A 15,572-nucleotide genomic window follows, 5' to 3' on the forward strand; every position below is an offset into this window, starting at 1 on the left:
CTTGCAAAACTGGTGCACGAACTGTTGGATGCTGTGCTCATGTTGCAAGTGTATTATGGTATCTAGGGTATGCAAGGCATGACGCAAATGTAAGGTATCCATCAACACAGTTATTACATTCTGTCTTAGACGCTCCTAATAGAGACATGCATTTGAATCAGTAATTGTTGACTTTTTGAATACCACAACTTGGTTTTCAATTTTTTTATATATATTTTTAATAATTAATGACAACATGGATTAGGCCTAATGGGGAAACCATGCAAAAAAAACGCGCCTTGCATTTTACCTCAATGTTGGTGGGGAAATGAAATGCATTATTTAATCGAAATTAGTTACAGATTTTATGTATACTTACCATACATAAATAATAAAAAATGATTAGTATTGCACAACATTTACACAGACGAACCACTCACTAATGAATGCATTATTTAATCGAAATTAGTTACAGATTTTATGTATACTTACCATACATAAATAATAAAAAATTGATTAGTATTCCACAAGATTTAAACAGGCGAACCACTCACCATTGATAATTTTTAACGAACGCCTATGTAATAATTAAACATTTGGTGAGAAGTAGGAAAGTATAAATAGTTTCACTAATCCGCTTTTAGGACCCGCTGGGTTTAAGCTACTTTGAATAGCACCCTGAGTAATAGTGATTGTATCTGACATTTTTATGAACTCCCAAAATATGATTTTGATAAACTTTAATTGCAATTTGCGCCGTAATTAATCATAATTAAGAGTTGGCGCAATGATAAGATTTGATCGTTAATTTAAAACGAATCTATTCGTATAAATTTTATTGAATTTGAGTGACATTATATTTTCCATAAGATGTGTGCGATGTCCTTTAACAAATGAAAATCGCAATAAAAAAAGCGCACAATATTTTTGCTTACATTTTAGTAGAAATTATTCCTGACATCGGCCTTTACAACACCTGATATGTTTCAAAAATTCCTGAATTATATCCTGAAATCGACCTATTTTTCACCCACAGCCTGGGGTATATGTTTCCTGTTGTAGTCATGTGTTGTGTGTTTTTTATATTTAAGCCCATTTATATTTTTTTCTACTACATATTTATATTTCCTACTTATATTATTTGCAGTGCACGGCTAGGTCTTCCTATTATTCCACAAGATGGCAATTACTGATTTAATAAACCTACTTGATTTATCAAATTGGTACATAAATTTGAAAATAAAATTACCTATTATTAATAAGAGTTTAATAAAATATAAATATTTACATTATTTGTACAAAAATGTAGTTATTGAGCGAGGTGTTAAATTCAAAACTAGTTCTCCTTTGATTGTGTCATAAAAGCTTCTTTGTTGGGTATCGTTTGTCCTAAAAAATTAAAATGTTTCGCTTTTAAATATATAAAGAAATATTTTATGAATAAATAAAATCAAATCAAAATTATAGGGCAGCTATCGGTCAGAGATTTGATCTCTAAAAATCATACGAATAAGTTGTATTTTCCTTACAATGTAAATTTTAGAAACCAAAGAAGATAAAAAAATTGGCACTCCTACCGCGAGCTTCCCCATAATACCCCCAAAACAAAAAAATGTAACTGAGATAATTAGCACTTTTCTTGTAGAATGAACCGTTTTCTCAGAAATAACGCTTGAGGCGAACGACGATTTTGAATTGAGTTATGCGCGCGATAATTTTTTTTTTAAATAAAATTTATATCAACTCGACGGTAAAAATTCGATACCTTTTTATAAGAGTGTGCTATTGACAAAAATCAGAAAGCATTTTAAAGGCGAAGAGTGCAACTTTTATATATGTGCTTTTGGAATTTTGCCGCAGATGAAAGTAGTTTCTATAAAGCTATTCAATAAATAAACCTAGCGCGATTTTTGCAATTTTTTACGATTCTCATAAGGTAAATAAAATTGATACCTTCCACTGACCGATCGCTAAGGAATTTCTATTGTTAAAGTTTTGGCAACAAATATGAGGTATTTGAAATATGCCTAATAAACGCTCAATTTAAACTTTCACATTACAAACGATCTCACATCAACGAGAATACTTTTACTGTAGTTCGAAAAACGTACTTCAATCTGCAATCAAAACTGCAATCGAGACGGAGCAGTTTTAAATGTTTAAATCGTTTGTAATGTGGAAGTTTCAATTCAGGCTAATTCAAATTCCTCATGTTTATTATCACAACTCAAAATCTAAATTTTATGTTATATATTTTAAAGATTATGCTCCAACAATGGAAATTTCATAGTGAGGGTCAATGCCCTAATAGCACAAGGACGTCCAATGGACGTCCATTGGACGTCCTTCACGGACTTTAGGGACGTCCTTTGGACGTCCGTTTTCGTCCGAGGAACGTCCTTTATACGTCCTATTTTGGTCCAAATGTCGCGCTACCGAACGTCCATTGGACGTCCATCTAAGGTCCGAGGGGACGTATATTGGAACTTAATCGGACGCAAATTGGACCTTAATCGGACGTCCTAGGGGACGTAAATTGGACCTTAATCGGACGTAAATTGGACCTTAATCGGACATAAATTGGACCTTAATCGGACGTCCTAGGGGACGTAAATTGGACCTTAATCGGACGTAAATTGGACCTTAATCGGACGTAAATTGGACCTTAATCGGACATAAATTGGACCTTAATAGGACGTAAATTTGACCTTAATCGGACGTAAATTGGACCTTAATCGGACGTAAATTGGACCTTAATCGGACGTAAATTGGACCTTAATCGGACGTAAATTGGACTTTAATCGGACGTAAATGGGACCTTAAGCGGACGTAAATTGTACCTTAATCGGACGTAAATTGGACCTTAATCGGACGTCCTAGGGGACGTGAATTGGACCTTAATCGGACGTCCTAGGGGACGTGAATTGGACCTTAACAGGACGTCCAATTTTGGTCCAAAGGCCAAGTTGTTAAACGTCCAATGGAGGTCCACCTAACGTCGGAGGGGACGTTCGGTGGACGTCATTTGGGCATTCATAGGATGTCCCAGTTTGGTCCAATGTCTTGCTGCTGAACATCCATCTAACGTCCTGGAAGGTCATTCGGTGGACGTCTAGCGACGATATTTAGACCTGTGGAGAATGTATTGTGGGAAATAAAAAATATATTTTTTAAGGAACTTATATTTCATCTTATATCAAATTACAATTATTGGATATTACAGTATTTACATTAAATTACAATACACTTCTCCAAGAAATTAACGCACCACCTTAAATATGGGGTATATTTGATGTCTCGTATTTCCTAAACCTGTTGTCCCATCTAAGTGATGTTTTTATAATATTATAGCCTAGGCTATAGGTTACCTCCTTAAGCTTGTCATGCTGTAATATATGTATATTATATCATATCGCTCTCTATAGTAATGTGATATAATATATATTACAGTATAGCTCCCTGTGCATGACAAGCATAAGGAGGTAACATATTCTAGGGCCTAGGCTAGAATATTATAAAAAAAATCACTTAGATGCAACAACAGGTTTAGGAAATTCGAGACATCAAAAATGCCCAATTTTTAAGGTGGTGCGTAATGGGCTGTATATACAGGGTGTAACAAAAATACAGGTCATAAATTAAATCACATTATTCTGGGACCAAAAATAGTTCAAATGAACCTAACTTACCTTGTACAAATATGCACATAAAAAGTTACAGCCCTTTGAAATTACAAAATGAAAATGGATTTTTTCGATTATATCGAAAACTATTAGCGATTTTTTATTGAAAATGGACATGTGACATGTGGCATTATTATGGCAGGAATATCTTAAAGAAAAATTATGGTGACCCTAATAGCACACGACGTCCAATGGACGTCCAAAATAGGTCCATTTTTGGTCCTAACGTCCATGGACTATAAATGGACGTCCTTTGGACGTCCCATGTTGGACGTCCTTCGGAAGGAATAAATATGGACGTCCTTTGGACGTCCGACGTTGGACGTCCTTCGGACGGAATAAAAATGGACGTCCTTTGGACGTCCGACGTTGGACGTCCTTCGGAAGGAATAAATATGGACGTCCTTTGGACGTCCGACGTTGGACGTCCTTCGGACGGAATAAAAATGGACGTCCTTTGGACGTCCTTCGGAAGGAATAAATATGGACGTCCGACGTTGGACGTCCTTCGGAAGGAATAAATATGGACGTCCTTTGGACGTCCGACGTTGGACATTCTTCGGACGGAATAAAAATGGACGTCCGACGTTGGACGTCCTTCGGATGGAACAAATATGGACGTATATATACTGGACGAAATACGGACAATTCCCTAATAGCACACGACGTCATTTGGACGTCCAAAATAGGTCCATTTTTGGTCCTAACGTCCATGGACTATAAACGGACGTCCCATGTTGGACGTCCTTCGGAAGGAATAAATATGGACGTCCTTCGGACGGAATAAATATGGACGTCCTTTGGACGTCCGACTTTGGACGTCCATACTGGACGAAATACGGACGTTTTATGAACGCTTATATTGGACACATTATACCAATTACGAGATCAAATAGCAAAATAATTCAATAAAATATTAACTTGCGTTAACTTTACGTTAATGAAATACAGTCAAACCTGTCACTAACGGCCACTAAAATGAAAGAACTATTGGCCGATATAGAAAAGTGGTCGTTATTGCCAGTTTTTGTAGCCTAGATATACAGTACAACCTGTGTTACTGGTCACCTGTACTAACGGCCAGTTTAAAAATTCCCCAAACCAATTATATCTAGACTACAAAAACTGGCAATACCGGTCACCTTTCTATATCGGCCAATAGCTTTTTCATTTTTAGCGGCCGTTACTGACAGGTTTTACTGTAATTAGTGTGGGGAATTTTTAAACTGGCCGTTAGTACAGGTGGCCGGTGTTGGCAGGGGGCCGGTAACACAAGTTTTACTGTAGTTTAAATCGATTAGATCGAAAGATTAAATCTTAATTCAAAATTGTATATTAAATTATTACAATTATAAAACTATATAGTTTAATATCCAAAACATGTTTTGATTTCATGTAATGTAATGAAAATCTTATTTGTAAATTATTGGTTACAATGTTTAACAACAGGAAATATTCAAGAATAAATAAAATAAAAGTTTCCCCTAACAACAAAACATTCCAGGAATTCTACTATCAAAGTTCTATTCCGTGAACATCTGATTAAATTATGGCTGGAAAGTTACCACAAGATATTCTATGAAAAGAGTACAATGTCCTCCTGGAGGGGTAAAATTTTCCATACTCTAAAGAGAGGCCATTTACTATTCAATTTGCGTTCATTTTCAAATTTGCCGCGCGAGTATCTATGTAGCGTCGCGTGGTCATTGGTCATCAAGTCATCAATTATTTCATTTTCATCATAAGATAACCTAAAAATTTAGTAAAAATTTTGATTGGAAAAAAATGCATCGATAAGGGGGTGAAAAATGGAAATTAGTGGCTTTTTTTGCTGTACTCAACTGTCCTGTTTAGTATGCTAGTTTTGGCTATGGCTGGATCTCTTAAACAATTATGTAAGTATTATAAAATCCGTTTTCAATTTTCTTTATGAAACTATGTAATCATTTATGCATGTATTACCTGTAAATATTTTGATTTTTAATTGTAAAGAATAGAAAAATTACCGTTCATTTTAATTTTTTTAGAATCAGCTGAAAGTGGTCTACAAAAAACCAGATATAACCAAAATAAAGATATAAAAAGTGTATTGGCTAATTGGAAGAAACAACATTGTCCATGCATAATAAGTTATTACTTTATAAACAAATATTAATACCTAGGAATGGAACCTGGATATAATCATCAAGAAGATAGCAGGAATCCCGACAAACAACTTAAATAAGTACAAGAATATTGAGGAAATCCTCCTCGATACTACTGGGCAAACTAGAAGATTGAAGAGGACAAAGCCTTTTGAACTAGTTTGAGTGATAGGTGATAGTGAAAAGCAGAGCATAGTGCGTGATGTGGCTGTGTATGTTAGAATAGTGCACGATCTTGTTAGATTAGATAAGAGACGCTATCGGGTAAGCTCTTCATTTTAAGAAACATTAGTAATTTAGGTTAAATTAAAATTGCTCATTGGTCAGTTATGACCAGATTGCTTTTTTTATGTTTGGCAAAAAGGGCGGAAGTCAGAATTGCACATTGCTAATGTTTTGATGATTTCTGGACCAGCAAAAAACTGTTGTAGACGTAAACTGTATGTACCAATAAAAAGAGCCGATTTTTCTGGTCCAGAAATCATCAAAACATTATCGATGTGCATTTCTGACTTAAGCCCTTTTTCCCAAACATCAGAGAATTGTAATGTACAAATTCTCCTATCTGATTTTTCATGAATTTTGTACGAGACGAAAAACCATTTTTAGGATCATCTCCTGCTTTCACATGTAAATTTTGACATGTCTTGTAGTAAATAGATAGTTGAATTTACTACAAAACATGTCAAAAATATATGAAAACAGGAGGTAACCATAAAAAAGTTTTTAGTCTCTCTTACAAAACTCATGAAAAAACAAATAGGAGGTATGTCACATCAGTGACTTTATCCAGGGAATGTCTAAAAAATATACTTTGATGTCCCAAGAACCAAATATAACCTTTATATATATACAGGGTGTAACAAAAATACAGGTCATAAATTTAATCACATATCCTGGGACCAAAAATAGTTTGATTGGACCTAACTTACCTTAGTACAAATGTGCACAAAAGAAAAGTTACAGCCCTTTGAAGTTATATATTAATAGCACCAAGGGCCTTAGAGGCCCATGGCTTGAAAAGTTTGTTTTTTCTTCATTTTCACGTTTCTTTATGTACTGAGATCTTCTCTGGCTTGATATGTGATTTTTCTCCATTCCTTCCTCTTATTCATTTTTCTTTTCTGACCCTGTAACACCATTCTTTCCAAATCTTTTTCGACCTCTTGCTTCCATCTATTTTCCGGTCTTCCTCTTCTCTTTCTTGAAGCTATAGTGTAGTTTAGTACCCTTTTCGGAGTCCTCGTTTTTGGCATCCTTTCAATGTGACCTCGTGATCTAAGTCTCTGTGCCTTTATCACTCATTTGAAGTTACAAAATGAAAAGTGATTTTTTCCAATGTATCGAAAACAATGTGCTTTTGTGCACGTTTCAATTTAATTATTATTGTAGTACCTACCATTTAAACAACGTTTTAAAAACTTTTTTGCCTCTTATTGCTTTTTCGAAAAGTCAATTTTTATCGAAATATTGTGAATATTTGTCAAATCCACCACATATTTGTATATGGTTAAGTACGATTATGGAGACTTGGTAATAATATGCAAACTTATTTATGCTTTACATTTTTAGGTATATTTTGAACCATATTAAAAAAGAAGCCAGACTCGATAAAACGTGCCTTATCGAAAAAATACAAAGAGGCAAAAAAGTTTTGAAAACACTCTGTTTAACTAATGGTACCTCAGTAATAGTTTAATTGGAACATACAACATTTGGGGGGTTTAAAGGAACAAAACCCCCATAAAATTTTTACGTGGACATATTAAAAAAGAAGTCGCAACTCGATAAAAACTGCCTTATCTGAAAAATACTAAGAAACAAAAATATTGAATTTAACTAATGGTACCACAATAATAAAATTGAATTGGAACATACACAAAAGTTTGGGAGGATTTAAGGGATCAAAACCCCCATAAAATTTTTATGGGGTGCACAAATTTCACCATAATTTTTCTTTAAGATATTCCTGCCATAATAATGCCACATGTCACATGTCCATTTTCAATAAAAAATCGCTAATAGTTTTCGATATAATCGAAAAAATCCATTTTCATTTTGTAATTTCAAAGGGCTGTAACTTTTTATGTGCATATTTGTACAAGGTAAGTTAGGTTCATTTGAACTATTTTTGGTCCCAGAATAATGTGATTTAATTTATGACCTGTATTTTTGTTACACCCTGTATATACAGCCCATTACGCACCACCTTAAAAATTGGGCATTTTTATGTCTCGAATTTCCTAAACCTGTTGTTGCATCTAGGTGATTTTTTTTATAATATTCTAGCCTAGGCCCTAGAATATGTTACCTCCTTATGCTTGTCATGCACAGGGAGCTATACTGTAATATATATTATATCACATTACTATAGAGAGCGATATGATATAATATACATATATTACAGCATGACAAGCTTAAGGAGGTAACCTATAGCCTAGGCTATAATATTATAAAAACATCACTTAGATGGGACAACAGGTTTAGGAAATACGAGACATCAAATATACCCCATATTTAAGGTGGTGCGTTAATTTCTTGGAGAAGTGTATTGTAATTTAATGTAAATACTGTAATATCCAATAATTGTAATTTGATATAAGATGAAATATAAGTTCCTTAAAAAATATATTTTTTATTTCCCACAATACATTCTCCACAGGTCTAAATATCGTCGCTAGACGTCCACCGAATGACCTTCCAGGACGTTAGATGGATGTTCAGCAGCAAGACATTGGACCAAACTGGGACATCCTATGAATGCCCAAATGACGTCCACCGAACGTCCCCTCCGACGTTAGGTGGACCTCCATTGGACGTTTAACAACTTGGCCTTTGGACCAAAATTGGACGTCCTGTTAAGGTCCAATTCACGTCCCCTAGGACGTCCGATTAAGGTCCAATTCACGTCCCCTAGGACGTCCGATTAAGGTCCAATTCACGTCCCCTAGGACGTCCGATTAAGGTCCAATTTACGTCCGATTAAGGTACAATTTACGTCCGCTTAAGGTCCCATTTACGTCCGATTAAAGTCCAATTTACGTCCGATTAAGGTCCAATTTACGTCCGATTAAGGTCCAATTTACGTCCGATTAAGGTCCAATTTACGTCCGATTAAGGTCAAATTTACGTCCTATTAAGGTCCAATTTATGTCCGATTAAGGTCCAATTTACGTCCGATTAAGGTCCAATTTACGTCCGATTAAGGTCCAATTTACGTCCCCTAGGACGTCCGATTAAGGTCCAATTTATGTCCGATTAAGGTCCAATTTACGTCCGATTAAGGTCCAATTTACGTCCCCTAGGACGTCCGATTAAGGTCCAATTTGCGTCCGATTAAGTTCCAATATACGTCCCCTCGGACCTTAGATGGACGTCCAATGGACGTTCGGTAGCGCGACATTTGGACCAAAATAGGACGTATAAAGGACGTTCCTCGGACGAAAACGGACGTCCAAAGGACGTCCCTAAAGTCCGTGAAGGACGTCCAATGGACGTCCATTGGACGTCCTTGTGCTATTAGGGGAAATTTGTGCACCCCATAAAAATTTTATGGGGGTTTTGTTCCTTTAAACCCCCCAAATGTTGTATGTTCCAATTAAACTATTACTGAGGTACCATTAGTTAAACAGAGTGTTTTCAAAACTTTTTTGCCTCATTGTATTTTTTCGATAAGGCACGTTTTATCGAGTCTGGCTTCTTTTTTAATATGGTTCAAAATATACCTAAAAATGTAAAGCATAAATAAGTTTGCATATTATTACCAAGTCTCCATAATCGTACTTAACCATATACAAATATGTGGTGGATTTGACAAATATTCACAATATTTCGATAAAAATTGACTTTTCGAAAAAGCAATAAGAGGCAAAAAAGTTTTTAAAACGTTGTTTAAATGGTAGGTACTACAATAATAATTAAATTGAAACGTGCACAAAAGCACATTGTTTTCGATACATTGGAAAAAATCACTTTTCATTTTGTAACTTCAAATGAGTGATAAAGGCACAGAGACTTAGATCACGAGGTCACATTGAAAGGATGCCAAAAACGAGGACTCCGAAAAGGGTACTAAACTACACTATAGCTTCAAGAAAGAGAAGAGGAAGACCGGAAAATAGATGGAAGCAAGAGGTCGAAAAAGATTTGGAAAGAATGGTGTTACAGGGTCAGAAAAGAAAAATGAATAAGAGGAAGGAATGGAGAAAAATCACATATCAAGCCAGAGAAGATCTCAGTACATAAAGAAACGTGAAAATGAAGAAAAAACAAACTTTTCAAGCCATGGGCCTCTAAGGCCCTTGGTGCTATTAATATATAACTTCAAAGGGCTGTAACTTTTCTTTTGTGCACATTTGTACTAAGGTAAGTTAGGTCCAATCAAACTATTTTTGGTCCCAGGATATGTGATTAAATTTATGACCTGTATTTTTGTTACACCCTGTATATATATAAAGGTTATATTTGGTTCTTGGGACATCAAAGTATATTTTTTAGACATTCCCTGGATATAGTCACTGATGTGACATACCTCCGATTTGTTTTTTCATGAGTTTTGTAAGAGAGACTAAAAACTTTTTTATGGTTACCTCCTGTTTTCATATATTTTTTGACATGTTTTGTAGTAAATTCAACTATCTATTTACTACAAGACATGTCAAAATTTACATGTGAAAGCAGGAGATGATCCTAAAAATGGTTTTTCGTCTCCTACAAAATTCATGAAAAATCAGATAGGAGAATTTGTACATTACAATTCTCTGATGTTTGGGAAAAAGGGCTTAAGTCAGAAATGCACATCGATAATGTTTTGATGATTTCTGGACCAGAAAAATCGGCTCTTTTTATTGGTACATACAGTTTACGTCTACAACAGTTTTTTGCTGGTCCAGAAATCATCAAAACATTAGCAATGTGCAATTCTGACTTACGCCCTTTTTGCCAAACATAAAAAAGCAATCTGGTCATAACTGACCAATGAGCAATTTTAATTTAACCTAAATTACTAATGTTTCTTAAAATGAAGAGCTTACCCGATAGCGTCTCTTATCTAATCTAACAAGATCGTGCACTATTCTAACATACACAGCCACATCACGCACTATGCTCTGCTTTTCACTATCACCTATCACTCAAACTAGTTCAAAAGGCTTTGTCCTCTTCAATCTTCTAGTTTGCCCAGTAGTATCGAGGAGGATTTCCTCAATATTCTTGTACTTATTTAAGTTGTTTGTCGGGATTCCTGCTATCTTCTTGATGATTATATCCAGGTTCCATTCCTAGGTATTAATATTTGTTTATAAAGTAATAACTTATTATGCATGGACAATGTTGTTTCTTCCAATTAGCCAATACACTTTTTATATCTTTATTTTGGTTATATCTGGTTTTTTGTAGACCACTTTCAGCTGATTCTAAAAAAAATTAAAATGAACGGTAATTTTTCTATTCTTTACAATTAAAAATCAAAATATTTACAGGTAATACATGCATAAATGATTCGTTTCATAAAGAAAATTGAAAACGGATTTTATAATACTTACATAATTAAAAATGAATAACCATTCTCAATTTCGTTGCAAAACGAAAATACAGCCGAACCATATTCCAGTCCAATCAGAGAGTGCTGCAAGCACCTCTACCGGTTTCGAAACTTATTAGTCTCTCATCAGGAGGCACATATGCTGCTCTCCCTGATCCAACCAAAACAAACCTCAGCGTGCAGTCCCGAATTGCAACGAACGAAATGGCATAGATGCCCTAGCGGCAACTGCTAGCAAAAGACTAAGTTTTCACTCTAATGGCATATAGCATATCCCACCAGAATGAAAACAATGGGAACCTTCTCTGGTTACACCTCCGAGGCTTCTACAATTTGCAAGCCATACGGATGCTGAGACTAAGGAAGATGAGGGAATTCTACAATTTACAATTCACGTCCCATCTGCTCAGCGCGGTAAAGTTCCAACGAGACTGGTTCCCTTCATACTCCACACAGAGTAAATGTAAATCAAAAATGAATAACCATTCTCAATTTCGTTGCAAAACGAAAATACAGCCGAACCATATTCCAGTCCAATCAGAGAGTGCTGCAAGCACCTCTACCGGTTTCGAAACTTATTAGTCTCTCATCAGGAGGCACATATGCTGCTCTCCCTGATCCAACCAAAACAAACCTCAGCGTGCAGTCCCGAATTGCAACGAACGAAATGGCATAGATGCCCTAGCGGCAACTGCTAGCAAAAGACTAAGTTTTCACTCTAATGGCATATAGCATATCCCACCAGAATGAAAACAATGGGAACCTTCTCTGGTTACACCTCCGAGGCTTCTACAATTTGCAAGCCATACGGATGCTGAGACTAAGGAAGATGAGGGAATTCTACAATTTACAATTCACGTCCCATCTGCTCAGCGCGGTAAAGTTCCAACGAGACTGGTTCCCTTCATACTCCACACAGAGTAAATGTAAATCAAAAATGAATAACCATTCTCAATTTCGTTGCAAAACGAAAATACAGCCGAACCATATTCCAGTCCAATCAGAGAGTGCTGCAAGCACCTCTACCGGTTTCGAAACTTATTAGTCTCTCATCAGGAGGCACATATGCTGCTCTCCCTGATCCAACCAAAACAAACCTCAGCGTGCAGTCCCGAATTGCAACGAACGAAATGGCATAGATGCCCTAGCGGCAACTGCTAGCAAAAGACTAAGTTTTCACTCTAATGGCATATAGCATATCCCACCAGAATGAAAACAATGGGAACCTTCTCTGGTTACACCTCCGAGGCTTCTACAATTTGCAAGCCATACGGATGCTGAGACTAAGGAAGATGAGGGAATTCTACAATTTACAATTCACGTCCCATCTGCTCAGCGCGGTAAAGTTCCAACGAGACTGGTTCCCTTCATACTCCACACAGAGTAAATGTAAATCAAAAATGAATAACCATTCTCAATTTCGTTGCAAAACGAAAATACAGCCGAACCATATTCCAGTCCAATCAGAGAGTGCTGCAAGCACCTCTACCGGTTTCGAAACTTATTAGTCTCTCATCAGGAGGCACATATGCTGCTCTCCCTGATCCAACCAAAACAAACCTCAGCGTGCAGTCCCGAATTGCAACGAACGAAATGGCATAGATGCCCTAGCGGCAACTGCTAGCAAAAGACTAAGTTTTCACTCTAATGGCATATAGCATATCCCACCAGAATGAAAACAATGGGAACCTTCTCTGGTTACACCTCCGAGGCTTCTACAATTTGCAAGCCATACGGATGCTGAGACTAAGGAAGATGAGGGAATTCTACAATTTACAATTCACGTCCCATCTGCTCAGCGCGGTAAAGTTCCAACGAGACTGGTTCCCTTCATACTCCACACAGAGTAAATGTAAATCAAAAATGAATAACCATTCTCAATTTCGTTGCAAAACGAAAATACAGCCGAACCATATTCCAGTCCAATCAGAGAGTGCTGCAAGCACCTCTACCGGTTTCGAAACTTATTAGTCTCTCATCAGGAGGCACATATGCTGCTCTCCCTGATCCAACCAAAACAAACCTCAGCGTGCAGTCCCGAATTGCAACGAACGAAATGGCATAGATGCCCTAGCGGCAACTGCTAGCAAAAGACTAAGTTTTCACTCTAATGGCATATAGCATATCCCACCAGAATGAAAACAATGGGAACCTTCTCTGGTTACACCTCCGAGGCTTCTACAATTTGCAAGCCATACGGATGCTGAGACTAAGGAAGATGAGGGAATTCTACAATTTACAATTCACGTCCCATCTGCTCAGCGCGGTAAAGTTCCAACGAGACTGGTTCCCTTCATACTCCACACAGAGTAAATGTAAATCAAAAATGAATAACCATTCTCAATTTCGTTGCAAAACGAAAATACAGCCGAACCATATTCCAGTCCAATCAGAGAGTGCTGCAAGCACCTCTACCGGTTTCGAAACTTATTAGTCTCTCATCAGGAGGCACATATGCTGCTCTCCCTGATCCAACCAAAACAAACCTCAGCGTGCAGTCCCGAATTGCAACGAACGAAATGGCATAGATGCCCTAGCGGCAACTGCTAGCAAAAGACTAAGTTTTCACTCTAATGGCATATAGCATATCCCACCAGAATGAAAACAATGGGAACCTTCTCTGGTTACACCTCCGAGGCTTCTACAATTTGCAAGCCATACGGATGCTGAGACTAAGGAAGATGAGGGAATTCTACAATTTACAATTCACGTCCCATCTGCTCAGCGCGGTAAAGTTCCAACGAGACTGGTTCCCTTCATACTCCACACAGAGTAAATGTAAATCAAAAATGAATAACCATTCTCAATTTCGTTGCAAAACGAAAATACAGCCGAACCATATTCCAGTCCAATCAGAGAGTGCTGCAAGCACCTCTACCGGTTTCGAAACTTATTAGTCTCTCATCAGGAGGCACATATGCTGCTCTCCCTGATCCAACCAAAACAAACCTCAGCGTGCAGTCCCGAATTGCAACGAACGAAATGGCATAGATGCCCTAGCGGCAACTGCTAGCAAAAGACTAAGTTTTCACTCTAATGGCATATAGCATATCCCACCAGAATGAAAACAATGGGAACCTTCTCTGGTTACACCTCCGAGGCTTCTACAATTTGCAAGCCATACGGATGCTGAGACTAAGGAAGATGAGGGAATTCTACAATTTACAATTCACGTCCCATCTGCTCAGCGCGGTAAAGTTCCAACGAGACTGGTTCCCTTCATACTCCACACAGAGTAAATGTAAATCAAAAATGAATAACCATTCTCAATTTCGTTGCAAAACGAAAATACAGCCGAACCATATTCCAGTCCAATCAGAGAGTGCTGCAAGCACCTCTACCGGTTTCGAAACTTATTAGTCTCTCATCAGGAGGCACATATGCTGCTCTCCCTGATCCAACCAAAACAAACCTCAGCGTGCAGTCCCGAATTGCAACGAACGAAATGGCATGCAAATTGTAGAAGCCTCGGAGGTGTAACCAGAGAAGGTTCCCATTGTTTTCATTCTGGTGGGATATGCTATATGCCATTAGAGTGAAAACTTAGTCTTTTGCTAGCAGTTGCCGCTAGGGCATCTATGCCATTTCGTTCGTTGCAATTCGGGACTGCACGCTGAGGTTTGTTTTGGTTGGATCAGGGAGAGCAGCATATGTGCCTCCTGATGAGAGACTAATAAGTTTCGAAACCGGTAGAGGTGCTTGCAGCACTCTCTGATTGGACTGGAATATGGTTCGGCTGTATTTTCGTTTTGCAACGAAATTGAGAATGGTTATTCATTTTTGATTTACATTTACTCTGTGTGGAGTATGAAGGGAACCAGTCTCGTTGGAACTTTACCGCGCTGAGCAGATGGGACGTGAATTGTAAATTGTAGAATTCCCTCATCTTCCTTAGTCTCAGCATCCGTATGGCTTGCAAATTGTAGAAGCCTCGGAGGTGTAACCAGAGAAGGTTCCCATTGTTTTCATTCTGGTGGGATATGCTATATGCCATTAGAGTGAAAACTTAGTCTTTTGCTAGCAGTTGCCGCTAGGGCATCTATGCCATTTCGTTCGTTGCAATTCGGGACTGCACGCTGAGGTTTGTTTTGGTTGGATCAGGGAGAGCAGCATATGTGCCTCCTGATGAGAGACTAATAAGTTTCGAAACCGGTAGAGGTGCTTGCAGCACTCTCTGATTGGACTGGAATATGGTTCGGCTGTATTTTCGTTTTGCAACGAAAT

The 15,572-nt window shown here is 37.4% G+C and overlaps 1 protein-coding gene across 1 annotated transcript in view; it reads right to left on the bottom strand.

Annotated features, from left to right (window-relative positions):
• Nucleotides 1-1,231: 1,231 nt before the first annotated feature.
• LOC114331529 (putative glucosylceramidase 3) overlaps nucleotides 1,232-15,572 on the bottom strand; it is a 164,308-nt gene continuing 149,967 nt past the window's right edge. Inside the window, exon 10 of the mRNA XM_028281122.2 lies at nucleotides 1,232-1,368. Coding sequence (XP_028136923.1) covers nucleotides 1,269-1,368 — 100 coding nt within the window. The 3' untranslated portion in view covers nucleotides 1,232-1,268. The remainder of the gene's footprint in view (nucleotides 1,369-15,572) is intronic.

This window comes from Diabrotica virgifera, chromosome 1, assembly GCF_917563875.1.
Source record: "Diabrotica virgifera virgifera chromosome 1, PGI_DIABVI_V3a".
NCBI classification, from domain to species: domain Eukaryota; kingdom Metazoa; phylum Arthropoda; class Insecta; order Coleoptera; family Chrysomelidae; genus Diabrotica; species Diabrotica virgifera.